Genomic DNA, 17,994 nt, shown 5'->3' on the forward strand with positions numbered 1-17,994 from the left:
GCAACAAAGAGAAACGTCAAACAAGTGAACTGTTTTGTAGGTGATGTGTTGTGCGGAGATAAATTGTGAGAAAAAAGGTATTTTTTTTTTATCTTTAAAGATATAATCGTATTTAGATTACATGCTAGGATGGTGGGATTACTTTGTGTTATTATTGGTAAGTAACAGTGATTATTTTCTAAAACTTTCTTATGAATTTGCTGCTATTGTACATCGAGCCGAATCACGCAGTCTGGTATCTACACAGCCCACAGCACTCAATCACTGTAAATATTCCATATTTCTATGTGTCGGTTTTGTACGATGCGCTTTGTGCGATGATTCGTTCAATTCAATGTTTGGAATTTTTCGCGCCTTAGTTTGGTACTGAATTTCATCTTAATGCTTGGTCATACCAAACATTTTACAGAGTTCCAACTTTGAGTTATTTTTGGAATATCATAATATTTTTGGAGTTTTATCATAAATTGCTTATCGTATTTTCGATGGTATGTAAAATAAATTGTGCGACTTCTGAAGCTTGCTTCATTTAGCATTGGAACGAATTTTTGCTCATATTGTGGCGCTCATGGTGGACGGATTTGGAAGTTCTTGGCGGCCACGTGTCGGGAATTTCGTCACCTTCTCGTATGATTTTTGACATTCCGCAAATCGACTGTACTTTGTAAACAATCAACATGGAAGCCGAAAGAAGGGACAAAATTGTGCACAGTTATTTGGAAAATCCATTGTGGTCTGCATCTAGGCTAGCTAAACAGCTGAAATTGCCCAGAAATACCGTATGGCGCGTTATCAAACGGTATAAGAAAACATTGACGACGATTCGGAAGCCTCAAGCCAATCGTCCGAGTGGAACTGTCGACCGGAAACTGCGTGGTAAGATTTTGAAGACGATTAAGAGGAATCCTAATCTGTCGGACCGTGATTTGGCCAGAAAATTCGGTGCTACCCCTAGTACCGTGAGGAGAACTCGACTCCGGGAAGAAATCAAGTCGTATCGAGCTAGCAAACAGCCAAATCAGACCATAAAACAGAATAGTGTGGTCAAAATTCGTGCTCGGAAACTATATGAGCAGGTGCTGACCAAGTTCGACGGGTGTCTTCTGATGGACGATGTCAAGGCTGACTTCGGGCAAATCCCAGGTCAAAAATTTTACTCGGCAACGGCTCGGGGGGATGTTCCAGCCAAATTTAAATTTGTTTTTGCCGACAAATTTGCAAGAAAATTTATGATTTGGCCGGGCGTTTGCAGCTGTGGCAAAAAAAAAACTAAAGTGAGAGTGTCTCCAAAAACGTATTTTGCCGTTCATTCGATCCCACGACCATCCCGTAATGTTTTGGCCAGATTTGGCAAGCTGTCATTACAGCAAAGTCGTTCAAGAATGGTATGCAGAGAAAGGGGTCAAGTTTGTTCCGAAAAACCTTAAACCGTGACGAATAATTTTATCCGTATTTTTTCTTAAAAGTTAACGCTACATTTGTATAAAAAAAGATCTTGAATTCAATAATAAATAACTGAAATACAGGCAATTGTGTTTGTTCCAATTCTATCTAAAGCAAGCTTTATTGGCTCTGGTCTAGATAAATTTTGGACAAACTAAGTATGCTAAAAGTTCCATTGAAATCTTAGCATTTGTAACATAAATGAACCGTACTTTACAAACAAAGAATCTGCGGTTTTTTCGGCAGTTTGAAAGAAAATAGCAAGCCACCTACATTTCGAATATCCATCCAAATATTGACGACCAAATTGGTGCTGAAAGTGTGACGTTGTCTCTTTTGTAGCCTGAATAGATGAATTGCCTGCTAGCTTTCTTTGAACTTATCAAACACCTTCTAACCATTCTCAGGTGAATATCATCATCATTAATCTCCAGTTCGATTCGAACCGACTGACATCCATTGTTCGTGGCAATTCATTGTCGGGCGTTCGTTTGATCCAGTGTCCGTGTCCGTGTGTGTGCGAAGTACAATTGTCTCATCCTACCGAAAATATTGATCTTTGAATAGCCATGGTTCAAAAGTTCAACGCGTTCCGAATTTTATTATTATTGCCGAAATGCTCAGCTAGCGGCTGTCGGTCGGATTCGCATCGCAAAGGGAAATATTTGTTTGAAATTTGTTTGCACCTGTTTGATTAGAATGTCAGCAGTCAGTGTAATCGGAATTCAATGACTCCATAAAGGATGATTGATTGTGTGTCTTTCAATTGGCTTTTTGAAGCTACCGACTCCTAGAACTCAAACAGGTTCCTTGGTTGTTGCCGGATTTCGTCATTACCCGCGCGTTTCAACACGCAGTACCCTCCCCGCTTGCTTTCCGCGTCCACGGATTCCGTGAGGGTCTCATTTTTAATAAACCACAATCAAATGATAATCTACCGCTCGGTATAATGCTCGGCCACAACCCACCGTGGACTGCGGGGACGAATGCAGTCAACGCGAACTCGCACTCGAGAACATCGGAGCCCGGCGAAACCCCGGCCGGATTGGAATAAGGTTATCACGATAGGCCATAACTCATTCAAACGCGGATATCGCGCTTGAATCTTTTCATTTTCCCTCAGCTGCGTCGGACAATTTTCGAATGAACAACCGCAGAATTCTTGCCCCACAACCTCCTCCCAACCAACCAATCTGTGCGATCATTTGCCTGGCTGAGCTGTTACTCAGCACATTATCGCCGAAGTCTGGTCTGGTATGGGTCTGGGTCTGAGAGGTCTGGTCCACGCAGGACCCGATGGGATCCATTCCATTCCTCCAACACAATGGCTTCCCTCCGGGTGTTTATTGGTAACATTTTTTCGCGAACACTTCTCGATTGTCTCTCTAATCTAAACGCTCTCGGGTTTCCTCACCGACAACAGCAACGACGTGGACGACGACGACGACGACGGCGACGAGGACGATGATGAGAACGACGCTGATTCGACCAACGAAATGCCGTGCTGGGTGGGGGGGGGGGGGGGGGGGGTGGGGTGGTAGGATTGCGTTTTTGCAGTCTTATCGCACCTTGGCCTGTGTGCATAGCAACGCTTTTCGCGCGCGATTGCCAACACAACAATGTTCACGTTGATGATGATGATGATGATGATGAAGCTCGGTCCGTCGTCGATTACACCTTCGACCGATCGCAGCAAGCGCAGAAATGTTAAACACAGCAAATTTTGTGTCTTTTTCCGTAGATCAGTGGATGATTGGAGTGACCGGTTTTGTTTTTGTTTTTTGTTTTGTTTGTTTGCTGCACGTGCATATTCAATTCAGCTGTTATTGATTGTTTCAAGAGGGCTGAAAGGATGATGCTGCCACCATCTCCCCTCCCTCCCTCTCAGTTGAATAGCACGCCCGGAGGGAGCTTGTGATTCTTGAACTCGATTCCTTTTGCTCAAGCGGCGGACATCTTTGTTATGGCACTGGACGGCGATTTTCGCCGGGCAGGGCCAGGGTGGTTCAGGGATTGGCAGATAATGGCCATTCATGTGATCAATGTCGATTGGGAACTTGGAATTTGCAATAGATATTCTGCAGAAATACATTGTGTGAAATGGTGATCGCCTGCAGCCAAGTATGATGAATCGCTTTTGTCTGTTTCTAACAGGCGATCGTAGTTTTGAACTTTCGGTTCGATTCACTTGCGATATTGACAAACCAATCGAGGAGACGGGTTTAGCCCAAGTTTTCAAGGCATCGTTTGCATTTTGACCTTTCCCGTATCGAATGGTTATGCAATCACGTAAAAATTCTACTAAGAAAATGTGTTCCTAATAATGTCTTTTTTGGTTCTCAGTTTTTATGTTGAAAAAAATTACAGCTGCTCAAACGAACAGCACAATATAAATGATCGAAAATTTGCTCGAAAAATTACTTGTAAAACTACTCGAAACAACTGTTTGAAAATCTGTTTTTAAAACTGCATGAAAAAAACAACTTGAAAATCTGCTCGAAAAGCTTGAAAAACAGCTCTGAAAACTGCGCGAAAAATTACTCACACAACTTCTTATACAAAAACACTTCTTCAAAAACATGGAAATATCGATAACAAAACTTTTTACTCAGAATACTATTTGAGAAAACCGCTCGAAGAACAACCAGGAAAACGACTCGAAAAACTGCTCAAGAAACTACTTAAAAACCCATTCAAGAAAACTACTCTAAAAACTGCACAATAAACTGCTCGAAAAATTACTCGAACGGACAGTTTGAATATCTGTTTACAAAGCTGCACGAAAAATATCTAGAAAACCTGCTCTTAAATCATTCAGAATCTGTTCAAAAAGCTTCAACAACTACTACTTTGAAAACTGCGCGGAAAATTACTCTCACAACTTCTTAACATTTTACTAGAAAAACTAATCATAAATCTTCTTCAAAAATGAATTGAGACACTACTCGAAAAGCTGAAAAAACACTCCTCGAAGAACCACTCAAAAATATCGATAAGAAAACTTTTTGGAAAACTACTCAAAAAACTGTTCAAGAAAACTGCTCGAAGAACAACTAGGAAAACTACTCGCAAAACTGATCGAAAAACTACTCGGATCGACTGTTCGAAATACTGTTTTCAAAGCTGCATGAAAAACAACTTGAGAAACTGCTCTAAACTCATTCGAAATCTGCTTGAAAAGCTTCAAAAGTTTCTCTGAAAACTGCTTGGAAAATCACTTACACAACTGCTTTACATATTGCTAGAAAAACTAAAAAAAAATGGCTTCATAATTTTCTAGAAATAACTCGAAAAGCATAAAATACTACTCGGAAAATCACTCGAAAATAGCGAAAATAACAAAAGTTTTGGAAAAACTACTCGAAAATTTGCTTGAGAAACTATTTGAATACCTATTCCAATTCTGCTTGAAAAACTACTCGAATAACTATTCGATAAAACTGTTTAAAGAAATTGCTCGAAACACAGCACAATAAACTACTTGAAAAACTACTCGAATGGACAGCTCAAAAATCTGTTTGAAAAATTGCATGAAAAACAACTTGAGAAAATGCTCTAAAATCATTCAAATTCTGCTCTAAAACCTTCAAGAAACTACACTGAAAAGTGCTCGAAAAATTATTCACCAACTGCCTCACATTCTGCTAGAATAACTATACATAAAACTGCTACGGAACTTCTATGAAACTGCTTCAGAAACTATTCGAAACATTACTTGGAAAACCTCTGGAAAATATCGATAACAAAACTTTTTCAAAAACTACTCGAAGATCTGCTTGAGAAACTACTCGAAAATCCATTCGAGAAAAGTGCTTAAAGAAAATACAACTAGAAAAATTACTCGAAAAACTGCATAACAGAAAAAATGCTCGAAAAAATTAAATCAACAGTTCGAAAATCTGTTTGCAAAAATGAATGAAAATCAGCTCTAAAATTGTTCAAAATCTGCTTGAAAAAGCTTAATAAAAATACTCTGAAAACTGCTCGGATAATCACTCAAAAATTTTGTTTTTTTATCTAGAAAAACTAAAAAAAACGGCTTCAAAATGTTTCTAGAAAATACTCGAAAAGCTTAGAATACTACTCGGAAAATCACTCGAAAATATCTATAACAAGACTTTTGGAAAAACTATTCGAAAATCTGCTTGAAAACCTATTCCAAATTACTTTCACAATTTCTTAACATTTTACTGGAAAAACTAAACGTAAATCTTCTTCAGAAATAACTCGAAAAGCTTAAACCACTCATCGGAAAACAGCTCGAAAATATCGATCACAAAAATGTTTGAAAAACTAGTCGAGAAAACTGCTCAATGAAACAGCTCGAAGAACAATTAAAAAAACTATTCGCAAAACCGATCAATAACTGCTCAAAAAACTATTAGAATCGAAAAATCTGTTTACAAAACTGCAACAAAATTAACCGAAAAATTGCTCTAAACTCATTTGAAATCTGCTCGAAAAGCTTAAAAACTACGCTGAAAACTGCTCGGATAATCACTCACACGACGTAGCTAGAAAAACTAAAAAAATCGGCTTCAAAATGTTTCTAGAAAATACTCGAAAAGCTTAAAATACTACTCGGAAAATCACTCGAAAATATCTATAGCAAAACTTTTGGAAAAACTACTCGAAAATCTGCTTGAGAAAGTACTTGAAAACCTATTCCAATTCTGATTGAAAACTACTCGAATTACCATTGGAGAAAGGTGTTCAAAGAAATTGCTCGAAAAACAGCACTCGTAAAACTACTCGAATAGACTGTTCGAAAATCTGTTTGCAAAACTGCTTGAAAAACTGCTCCAAAATTATTTGAAATCTGCTCGAAAAGCTTCAAAAAGTACTCTGAAAACGGCTCGAAAAATTACTTAAATGCTAAACATTTTGCTAGAAAAACTACAAAAAACTGCTTCAAAAATAGTTCAAGAAATTACTCAAAAATCTTAAAGTACTACTCGGAAAACCACTCGAAAATATCAATAACCAAATCTTATGAGAAACTATAAAAAAAATTATTTGAGAAAACTGTTCGAAGAACAACTAGGACAACTACTTGAAAAACTGCAAAATAAACTATTTGAAAAACTACTCGAATTGACAGTTTGAAAATCTGTTTGCAAAACTGCATGAAAAAAAATTTGAAAATCTGCTCTTAAATCGTTTAAAATTTGCTTGAAATGCTTAAAAAAACCTACTCTGCCCGTAAAATTATTCTCACAACTTCTTAACATTTTATTAGAAAAACTAAAAATAAATCTTCTTCAAAAATAATTCGAGATACTACTCTAAAAGCTGAAAAAAATTCCTCGGAAAACCACTCGAAAATATTGATAAGAAAACTTTTTGAAAAACTACTCGAAAAACTATTCGAGAAAGCTGCTCAAAAAAGTTTCTCGAAAAACAACTGGGGAAATTACTCGAAAAATAGCAAAATAAACTGCTCGAGAAACTACTCGTAGCTACAGTTCAAAAATCTGTTTGCAAAACTGCATGAAAAACAACTTGAAAAACTTCTCAAAACCCATCCAAAATCTGCTCGAGAAGCTTTAAAAAAAATTAATCTGCAAACCGCTCTGAAAAATTTTCTCACAGCTGCTTAACATTCTGCCATATAAACTAAACTTCTCTAAAAATAGCTCGAGAAACTACTCGAAAAGCTTAAAACACCACTCGAAAATATCTAGAACATAACTTTTTGAAAAACTACTCGAAAATCTGCTCAAGAAACTACTTGAAAACCCATTCAAGAAAACTACTCGAAAAACTGCACAAAAAACTGCTCGAAAAATTACTCGAACAGACAGTTTGGATATCTGTTTACAAAACTGCACGAAAAATATCTAGAAAACCTGCTCTTAAATCATTCAAAATCTGTTCAAAGAGCTTCAACAACTACTACTTTGAAAACTGCTCGGAAAATTACTCTCACAACTTCAGAAAATTTTACTAGAAAAACTAAACATAAATCTTTTTCAAAAATAATACGAGATACTACTCGAAAAGCTGAAAAAACACTCCTCAAAAAACCACTCCTCAAAAAACCACTCAAAAATATCGATAAGAAAACTTTTTGAAAAACTACTTCAAAAACTGTTCAAGAAAACTGCTCGAACAACTAGGAAAACTACACGAAAAACTGCACAATAAACGGCTCGAAAAACTACTCGAATCGACTGTTCATAGAACTATTTAAAAAACTGCATGAAAAACTGTTTCGAAACCATTTGAAATCTGCTCGAAAAACTTCAAAAGTCTACTTTGAAAACTGGTCGGAAAATCACTCACACAACAGCTCAAGATTCTGCTAAAAGCTTAATATACATAAAACTGCTTCAAAAATATTTCTAGAAACTCCTCGAAAAGCTTAAAATACTACTCGGAAAACCACTCGAAAATATCGTTAACAGAACTTTTTGAAAAACTACTCGAAAATCTGCTTGACTACTACTTGAAAGTCTATTAGAGAAAACTGCTCAAAGAACAACTAGGAAAACTATTCGAAAACAGCATAATAAACTACTTGAAAAACTACTCGAATCGACAGCTCAAAAATCTGTTCGAAAAATTGCATGAAAATCAACTTGAAAAACTGCTCTAAAATCATTCGATATCTGCTTAAAAAACTACTCTGAAAAGTGTTCGAAAAATTATTCACACAACTGCCTCACATTCTGCTAGAAAAACATACATGAAACTTCTTCAAAACTGCTTCAGAATCTACTCGAAACATTACTTGGAAAACCACTCGAAAATATCGATAACAAACCCTCTTCAAAAACTACTCGAAGATCTGCTTGAGAAACTACTCGAAAAACCATTCGAGAAAACTGCTCAAAAGAACTACTCAAAGAACAACTAGAAAAACTACTCGAAAAAGTGCTCAAAAAAACTGCTCGAAAAACTATTCGGATCGACTGTTCGAAATACTGTTTTCAAGACGGCATGAAAAACAACTTGAGAAACTGCTCTAAAATCATTCAAAATCTGCTTGAAAAGCTTCAAAAAATTCTCTGAAAACTGCTCGGAAAATCACTCACATTTTGCTAGAAAACTAAAAAAACGGCATCAAAAATTTTCTAGAAAATACTCGAAAAGTTTAAAATACTACTCGGAAAATCACTCGAAAATATCTATAACAAAACTTTTGGAAAAACTACTTGAAAATCTGCTTGAGAAGCTACTTGAAACCCTATTCCAATTCTGATTGAAAAACTACTCGAATTACTATTCGAGAAAACTGTTCAAAGAAATTGCTCGAAAAACAGCACAATAGCACTGGTCGTAAAACTACTCGAATCGACAGTTCGAAAATCTGTTTGCGAAGCTGCATGAAAAAGAAACTTCAAAAAATGCTCCAAAATTATTTGAAATCTGCTCGAAATGCTTCAAAAAGTTCTCTGAAAACTGCTCGAAAAATTACCTAAATGCTAAACATTTTGCTAGAAAAACTACAAAAAACTGCTTCAAAAATAGTTCGAGAAACTACTCGAAAATCTTAAAATACTACTCGGAAAACCACTCGAAAATATCAATAACAAAACTTTATGAGAAACTATAAATAAAATTATTTGAGAAAACTGTTCGAAGAACAATTACGACAACTACTTGAAAAACGGCATAATAAACTATTTGAAAAACTACTCGAATTGACAGTTTGAAAATCTGTTTGCAAAACTGCATGAAATTTATTTGAAAATCTGCTTCAAAATCTGCTTGAAACGCTTAAAAAAGTCTACTCTGAAAACTGTTCGAAAAATTACTCTCACAACTTCTTAACATATTACTAGAAAAACTAAAAATAAATCTCCTTCAAAAATAATTCGAGATACTACTTGAAAGCTAGAAAAATACTCCTCGAGAAACCATTCAAAAATATCGATAAGAAAACTTTTTGAAAAACTACTCGAAAAAATGTTCGAGAAAACCGCTCGAAGAACAACTAGGAAAACTACTCGAAAAACTGCCCAACAAGATTCTGCTAAAAGCTTAGTATTCTAGAAACTACTCGAAAAGCTTAAAATACTACTCGTAAAACCACTCGAAAATATCGATAGTAAAACTTTTTTTAAAACTACTCGAAAATCTGCTTGACTACTACTTGAAAGCCTATTAGAGAAAACTGCTCAAAGAACAACTAGGAAAACTATTCGAAAACAGCACAATAAACTACTTGAAAAACTACTCGAATCGAAAGCTCAAAAATCGGTTTGAAAAGATGCATGAAAAACAACTTGAAAAACTGCTCTAAAATCATTCGAAATCTGCTCGAAAAGTTTCAAAAAACTACTCTGAAAAGTGTTCGAAAAATTATTCACACAACTGTCTCACATTCTGCTAGAAAAACTATACATAAAACTGCTACGAAACTGCTTCAGAAACTACTCGAAACATTACTTGGAAAACCACTCGAAAATATCGATAACAAAACCTTTTCAAAAACTACTCTAAGATTTGCTTGAGAAACTACTCGAAAAAACGAAAACTGCTCAAAAAAACTACTCAAAGAACAACTGGAAAGACTACTCGGAAAACTACATAATAAACTGCTCGAAAAAATTGAATCAACTGTTCGAAAATCTGTTTGCAAAAATAAATGAAAATCTGCTCTAAATTGTTCAAAATCTGCTCGAAAAGCTTAATAAAAATACTCTGAAAACTGCTCGGAAAATTACTTTCACAATTTCTTAACATTTTACTAGAAAAATTAAACATAAATCTTCTTCAGAAATAATTCGAAAAACTACTCGAAAAGCTTAAACCACTAGTCGGAAAACAGCTCGAAAATGTCGATAACAAATTTTGAAAAACTATTCGAGAAAACTGCTCGAAGCACAATTAGGAAAACGACTCGCAAAACCGATCAATAACTGCTCAAAAAACTATTCGAATCGAACAATCCGTTTACAAAACTGCATACAAAACTACCCGAAAAACTCATCTAAACTCATTTGAAATCTGCTCGTAAAGACTAAAAACTACTCTGAAAATTGCTCGGAAAATTACTCACACAAATGCTTGCACGATCAATCCACAACTACAAATGTCCTGCCAAATCGTATACTTTTGCGAGAGCAACAGGCCTACAAATGATCGTTGACTTCGTTGACACATTTCAAAGAACCGCCAGATTATGGTTTATGATCGGGACTCAACATTTCGAAACGCTACTTACTGTCAAACGAGGGACTTTGTTTTGCAACTCCCAGGTGTCCAAAGGCAGAGTTTCGCATAAGTGTTTTAAATCGTCTTCTGAAATGAGTTAAATGAGCATTCGGAAAGAGTCTTCACCACTCAGCATGTCAGGATAAAATTTAAATCTGCTATAATCGAAATATTATATGACCGAATGTTCCTTCAAAAACCGCTTCAAACGAGTTAGTTAGTACAAAATTTGTACTATGATTTAACTCGGAAAATATGTGCACAAATATATTATTTCAATAGTGAGAGCAAATGTCTGAGTTTTCAGTATGATACAAAAAATCAACATTCTAATTTTCACAGGTGGCCCCATCTTTTGCAAAACACTGGAAACTTTCCTAGACCTTCGACAATTTATATGTGACAATTAGAACAGCTATGGGATCTTTCACAAGCTCAGAATAATAAAGAAATTTAAAAATTTTTCTGGTTTGGAGGTTGTGAAAAGTTGGGTGCAAAAATGTAACTACACTTCAAAACAGAAACCGATTTTCGAATGGCATCATGACTCCATATTCATAGGCAAAACAAAAAAGTACACAACTGGAGCTTTCAAAGCCTACTGCATGTGAATATAAAATATCAGCCAATTATTTTCCTTTACTTTTCATGCCGATTGGGGTTTACATTCAACGCATCCTTGTCTTGTAAGTGCGAGTGCAGTAACATGATGGAACAAAAAATATTGACAGCCGTTACTCTGTTTATCGTGGCGGGGGTGAAACATAGCTGGAAATATGACAGGATTCATCATTTTTTTTCTTTCTTCTAGTTGCAGCAGGATTTCACGTGAACTGCGGGTCTCGTTAGTTTCGTTTGACAGGGCGATGAAAGCTGCAAGGACTGCTGCAAAATCGCTTCGTCATTCGTTCAACATTCAATAGGTTCCAAATAAAAAATGTGCCTTTTTTACAGTTATGTCGATGCGTCACCTTTGCGGTTGATTGTGATCACTCGTCGAGCCATGGGCGAACGAGTAAACGAAAAAAAAAACGCCCTTCGAAATGCGATCGATTGTTCTTCGAATTTCGAAAGAGAGAGAGCCAACCCGAACCGATCAAGCACCTGAAAAAGATTGTCCATCATCCGTCACGCACATCGGGACCGCTATCTAGTCCCGTTCTCGAGAAAAAGGTGTCCCGCTGTCCCGCGAGATGTCTTTAGTCTCTTTGCAGTTCATGCAACTTTGAGTGATGACCCCGAAACAAAGAGCCTGGTGCTGCTGCTGTTGCTGTTGCTGCTCCGAAAGCACCCCGACGTCGGACAGCCTGTGCGTTCGACTTTTTGTCCATCATCATCATCATGTCAAGCTATTCATACAACCCGGAGGGCTCCGTCCTGGTCGCAGACTGGACCCGTTCTTGGCCTTGGCCATCGCGCCGTACGCACCTTCGCACAACGGAAAACAGGACGAACGCGACGACGCAAGGTGCAGAGGGGGAGGGAAGACATTACGGAGATTTATGAGTGTATAATTAAGATGATTGATAAAAAGGTGAAAATATTTATAAACATTACCGATACGATGTGCGGTTCTGGCTGAATCTGGAACCAAGCAAACGACTAAATTGCTGTTAATCACGGATCGTCCCGATCGCACAGCGGGGGAGGGTCCCACTCAATTTTTTTTCCCTGTTTGGTTTCGCGCGGACAGGACCAAGCCAAGGCAAGACAAGACAAGACAGAAGAATGTGGACAAACTAGTTGTTTGCCCTGGTTGGTTGGATGGTTGGTTTAGTTTGGGTTGTTCGGCCGTGATGATACCTCCGTTGATTGAAGAGCGGGGACAGCGAAGGGTCAACTTTGATTGGTGTTTGATGGATGGGTGATGTACGGTTTGGAATTGAAACTCGAAAACACAAAGGCATTTTGAGGGATTCAATTTTTCAACAGCAATCAAAATCAAATTATGATAAGAGTCCGTTTTTCATGACCCATTTATTTTCGTTCCCTTTCAGTTGTGATTAAGAATAAATACTAAAAGCAAAGTCTTGGCATTACATTCCTGTAGTGGACCCTAGGACAATGAACGACTGGAGTAAAGAGTTCTGAAATTGACAAAAACGTACGATTTTTCATGGGTTTACCTTCATTCGCAATGCAGCATCAATCATAGTAACCCATGAGTCAACTGACAAAATTTGACAGCTCTATCAGTCGAACTCTAGCCGTGATGGCAAAAACAGTAAAGCAACTCCGTTCAGAAGTATGCGCGTTCAAAGAATGGTACCCCGCCTTGTAGGGAAGTCAAAGTCGCTCTACTTTCGCTCCGTACTGGCCTTGAATGGGTAAATTTATAGCACGATATGTCTGCCGGAAGTCGTTCATCAAGAAATACCATAATAGTGAAACCGCGCTATTCTGGGCGGATCTGGCTTCGGCCCACTACTCGAAGCGGTCGTTGGAGATGATGGAACGGCTTGAATATCGATGTGATACCCAAGATTCCGCCCAAACGTTTCCCAGCTGCTTCTCATCAAGATCTTCCGGGTCAACCTGAAGGGTAATATCTACTCAAACAATATTGTCGCGAAAACTGAGGAGGAATTGATAAGTAAAACGAAGAAAGAACTCAAAAAACATCCCTACATGCATGTTTTCATCCGCCATAGCGAATGTTCCGGTCAACTATTGGAAGGCCGTTCGCAAGGGCATAGAATTTTTTCGCAAGTAAACTTATGCCGTTTTTTATTGAAAAACACTGGTGGCGTGGATTGCTCTGATTTTGCACTTTCGAGCAGAAATGCAACATTTTGACGGTGTTTCATTGCCATTTCTGCTCGAAAGTGCAAAACCAGAGCAATCCACGCCACCAGTGTTTTTCAATGAAAAACGCCATTGAACAATTACCTTCCATGGGAAATTTATCAAAAGTAATTATCTGTATAAACTTTTTATATGCAGTTCAACGAATTTTTTCGAGTCGATTTCCGCACTGTTATTTCGAGCAGTTTTTAGAATTCTTTTTCAACAATTTTTTCAAACAGTTTTTTTTTGGTACTTTTTCGAAATTGTATCGAGCAGTTCTGCGAGTAATTTTTTTCGAGCAGTTTCTTCGTTCTGCGAGTAATATTTTCGAGTGGGTTTTCGAGCAGTTTTGGCTGACTGATTATTGAACAGTTTTCGGTCAGCATTTTCGAGTAGTTTTAAAAATAGCTTTTCTAGAAGTTTTTTTTATTGTTTCGTACAATATTTCGTGCTATCTTTACCTGCCGTTTTTCGATTAGTTCTTCTGGGGGCGGCCCATTCGGCATAAGGTCATTTGGCATAATGCCATTTATCATAATAATAATTGGATTTATAAATTTTCGTTTGCATTTCGATCGAGTTATGTTGTGCAAGGAAAACTCGAACGAAATATGTGAATTTTAGATTCGAAGGCACAAATGTCCAAATATCAAGGGGAACGTGCCATTTGATCCAATTTGTTCTGATAGTGCTAGCACAAAAGCTAGGAGCTATCCCTTAGTTAAGTCCGAACGAGCGGCAGCGAGGTCGGACAGCAGGTCATTAAAAACGATGAGGCATAACCGCATTAGACCTTTCAAAATCGCAGTAAATTAGAACAATTTCTATTAAGCAGCATGTTCATCTGTTATGCCAAATGACTGTTATGCCAAATGACCATTACGCCAAATAATCATTTTATTCCAAATGTCGTTATGCCAAACGGCTTTATGCCAAACGTGGTAGCCCCGTTCTTCTAGCAGGATTGCGAGTAGTTTTGTGAGCATATTTGGAAAGTATTTTCTAAGTGTAATTTTTTCGAGTAGTTATAGAAGTCTTTCCGAGTAAGTTTTCGTGCAGCTTTTCAAGTAGTTTTTCGAGTAGCTTTATTCCAGTAGATCTTCGAACAGTTATTTGGAGTAGGTCTTCGAGTAGTTTCTCTAGACGTCATTCAAGTAATTTTACGAGTAGTCTTTCGAGTAGTTTTTTCGAGCGGAATTTCTAACAGGCTTTCGAGTTGTTATAAGTAGTTTTCGTTAAGATTTTTTAGTAGATTTCCCAGCTGTTCTCTGTGTACGCATGTTTCCGCTTACCATGGCGATTGATCCGGTCAACTGCCGGAAGGCCGCTCGCAAGGACGTAAAATTTTTCGGCAAGTAAGCTTAAGTAATTGCCTTCCGAGGCAAATTTATCAAGAGCAATTATTTGTCTTAGTTTTTTTTTATCAAAATCAGAAAAAAGTTCATTTTTGAATGTAAACGTAATTTTTAAGTTTTTTCTTGCAGTTTAAGGAATTCTTTCGGATCGATTTTCGCACTATGTCTTCGAGCAGTTTTTGAACGCTTTTATAAATATTTTTTTCGAGTAGTTCCTCGAGTAATTTTTTTCGAGTAGTTTTTAGAGTAGTTATAGAAGTTTTCCCGAGTAAGTTTTCGTGTCGGTTTTGAGTAGTTTTTCGAGCAGTTTTTTTTCAGCACATTTTCGAACAGTTTTTTGGAGCAGTAGTTTTTCTGAATGCTATTCAATTAATTTTTCGAGTTATTTTCCGAGCAGTTTTCTTCTAGCGGTTTTATTAACAGGTTTTTTAATAGGTTTTAAGACGTTTTCGTTAAGTTTTTTTAAATATCTTTTCTAGCTGTTTTTAGCGAGATTCTTGTCTAGCAGTTCGGAAAATTTTTCGTAATCTTCTCGACAGGTAAAGAATACTTTTTCGAGCAGGTTTGTAAAGCTTTCGCGGGCTGTTCTGGTCAAAAGTTTTTCAAAACTTTTCGAGTAGTTCCTACCAGTTTTCGAGCAAATGATCCAGCAGCAGTTTTCCGAGTAGTTCTTCGAATAGTTTTTTGAATAATATCGAGCAATTTTTTCGAGTAGTTTTATCGTGTGAATTTTTGAGTAGTGTAGATTCTAAGTTTTATCGAGCAGTTATTCGAGTAATTCTCCAAGCAGTTATTTCGAGCAGTTGTTTTGAGTTTTGAGTTCCGCGCAATCTTTTTTTTTGTAACAGATTTTCAAGCAGTTGTTCAGCAATTCTGTAAGTTCTATCGTACAGTTATTTCGAGTGAATTTTCAAGCTGTCGAATCGAGCCTTATTTCGAATAGTTTTGAGTTTTTTCGTGTTAAGTTTTCAGTTAGTTATCCAAACCGGTTTTTAAGTAGTCCATCGAGCAGCTTTTCTGAAGCAGTGTTTTGAGCATCGTTTCGAGCAGATTTTCATGATGTCTTTTCAAGCCACTTTCCAACAGCTTTTTTCGAATAGTTTTCCTAGCAGCTCTTCGAGTAGTTTATCGAGCAGGTTTTCGATCTTTCGTTTCGAGCTGTTTTTACCAACTAGACATTTTTCGAGAAGTTAGTCGATTAGTTTTTCGATCGGTTTTGGAGCATCTGTTTCGAGCAGTTGTTGTGAACAATTGATTGATTTTTAATTTCAGCAGTAGTTTTTTGGAATAGTTTTTTCAGTGTTACGAGTAGTTCTTCTACTAAATAGTTTTTTTCTAGCAGTTTTTCGAGTAGTTTTTGACCAGTTTTTTCGGGCAGTTGTTTTAAACAATGTATTGTAGTTTATTTATTTTAAATTTCACCAGCAGTTTTTTGGAACAGTTTTTTCACTGTTTCGAGTGGCTACTAGATATTTTTTCTAGCAGTTTTTCGAGCAGTATTTTGGACAATTTATTCGTGATGTTTTTTGGTTCGGTTGATTTTTCGAGTAGCTATAGAAGCTTTCCCAAACAATTTTTCCTGTTAGTTATCGTACTGTTTCTTGAAATTTTTTTCCAGTAGCTCTTCGAGTACAGGATTTTACGCAATTTTTTCTATCAAATTTTTGAATCACTGTTTCAAGTAAATATTCGAAAAATTGTTCGAATAGCCTTAGCAAGTTTTAGAGCAGTTGTTTTGAGCTGTCTTCGACAGTTGCTTAACACGCAATTTTTTCGATCAAATTTTCGAGCAAATTTTTGAACAGTGTTTCAATAAAAAGCCCGTTTAGTTTATCAGGCAGTTTTTCGAGAAGTTTCCTGAGTATTTTTTTTAGAGCAGTTGCTTTGATCTTAAATTACAAACTTAGATTCATATGAAAAGTCTTATGCTTCCATATAAGGTTTCTGAATTTCATTTGTATCCGATCTCTAGTTCCGGAACTACAGGATGATATATGTAATGAAAGATAAATAATGTCATTCGTAGATGGTTGAGCCGATTTCGTCCATCTTATATTCAAATCAAAGGTCTTAAGGTCCCATTAAAACTGCTTGTTTTTTTACTTTTTTTTTCATCAGATCCGACTTCCGGTTCAGGAGATACAGGATGATTAGTGTAGAAATTTCACCTAATTGAAACTTCACAAAAATTCATTTTTATAAATATTTTTGATCCCGGAAAGTACCCAAAAATTTTATGTGGAGTGCACTAAGATTTTTCTAAGATAGCTACACTAATGCTCAAAAATTTTCAATCTGATGAAATAGTTAACAGTCCATTAGGCGAATTCAACTGACTTCGACTACACCGATTTTCGAAAGTATCGGGAATAGAGAAACTAGAAGAAGGCCAAAAACGACAATAATAAACAAAAATTCAAATTAAAATAAATTTACGGTCCCATACAAAACATACAAATTTTGAAAATTACAGGGTGATGAGTTTTTAAAATTTAAATCGTCATAGAAGTTGCCGTTGTCAAAAAAATTTCAAAGTTGGACTCAAAACCATTTCAATTTATTCGTCGTACTAATTCATGGATATACGAACTATTTTTGGTTATGCTGGATGCTGAACACCGTTTCTGGAAGTACCATAAATACAGACAAAAACTTTAAAGAGGAATACACTTTTACACTTAGATTGAAAAGAATAATTTTAAGGTTTCATACAATTTCTATCTTCGATTCGTCTTTCAGTTCCAATAATATCATGAAAACTAAACACAACGAAGAATATTCACGCGAAAAACACATGCTGATTGATAAAAAAGGTATCATCTCATTTCTAGATGGATTAAGCACGTTTTTCTCGTCTATTCCACCCGAAAGAAGATGTTCAAACCGGTGCAAGGACATTTTACAACCAGAACCTGGATTCTGGAACTAAATTCTGCACCTGGATTTTAGATTCTGAGGGTGGATTTTGAACTGGAATTCTGAAACTGGAACTGAATTTAGGACCTGGAACTTAACTCTGAACCTTGATTCTGGACCTGAATTCCGAACTTGGATTCAGGATTGATCCGAATTCTAGGCTAAAAATTTGGACCTGCATTCTGGAACTGGATTCTGGACATAGATTTTCTACCTGAATACTCAAAACTTGGATTCTGGCCCAGAATTTCGGACCAAGACTTCAACTTCTTGAACTCAATTCTAAACCTGGATTCTAGACTTGAACCTGCACTTGAATTCTGTTACAGAA

General features: G+C 36.6%; 1 protein-coding gene across 1 annotated transcript in view; it reads left to right on the forward strand.

Moving 5' to 3' along the window:
• The first annotated feature begins 2,739 nt into the window (after positions 1–2,739).
• The window catches only part of LOC131427254 (uncharacterized), a 45,096-nt gene continuing 29,841 nt past the window's right edge, over positions 2,740–17,994 (forward strand). Inside the window, exons 1-2 of the mRNA XM_058590268.1 lie at positions 2,740–2,792; positions 2,867–2,951. Of these exons, the coding sequence (XP_058446251.1) occupies positions 2,740–2,792; positions 2,867–2,951 (138 nt within the window). The remainder of the gene's footprint in view (positions 2,793–2,866; positions 2,952–17,994) is intronic.

Source organism: Malaya genurostris, chromosome 2 (genome assembly GCF_030247185.1).
Source record: "Malaya genurostris strain Urasoe2022 chromosome 2, Malgen_1.1, whole genome shotgun sequence".
NCBI lineage: Eukaryota > Metazoa > Arthropoda > Insecta > Diptera > Culicidae > Malaya > Malaya genurostris.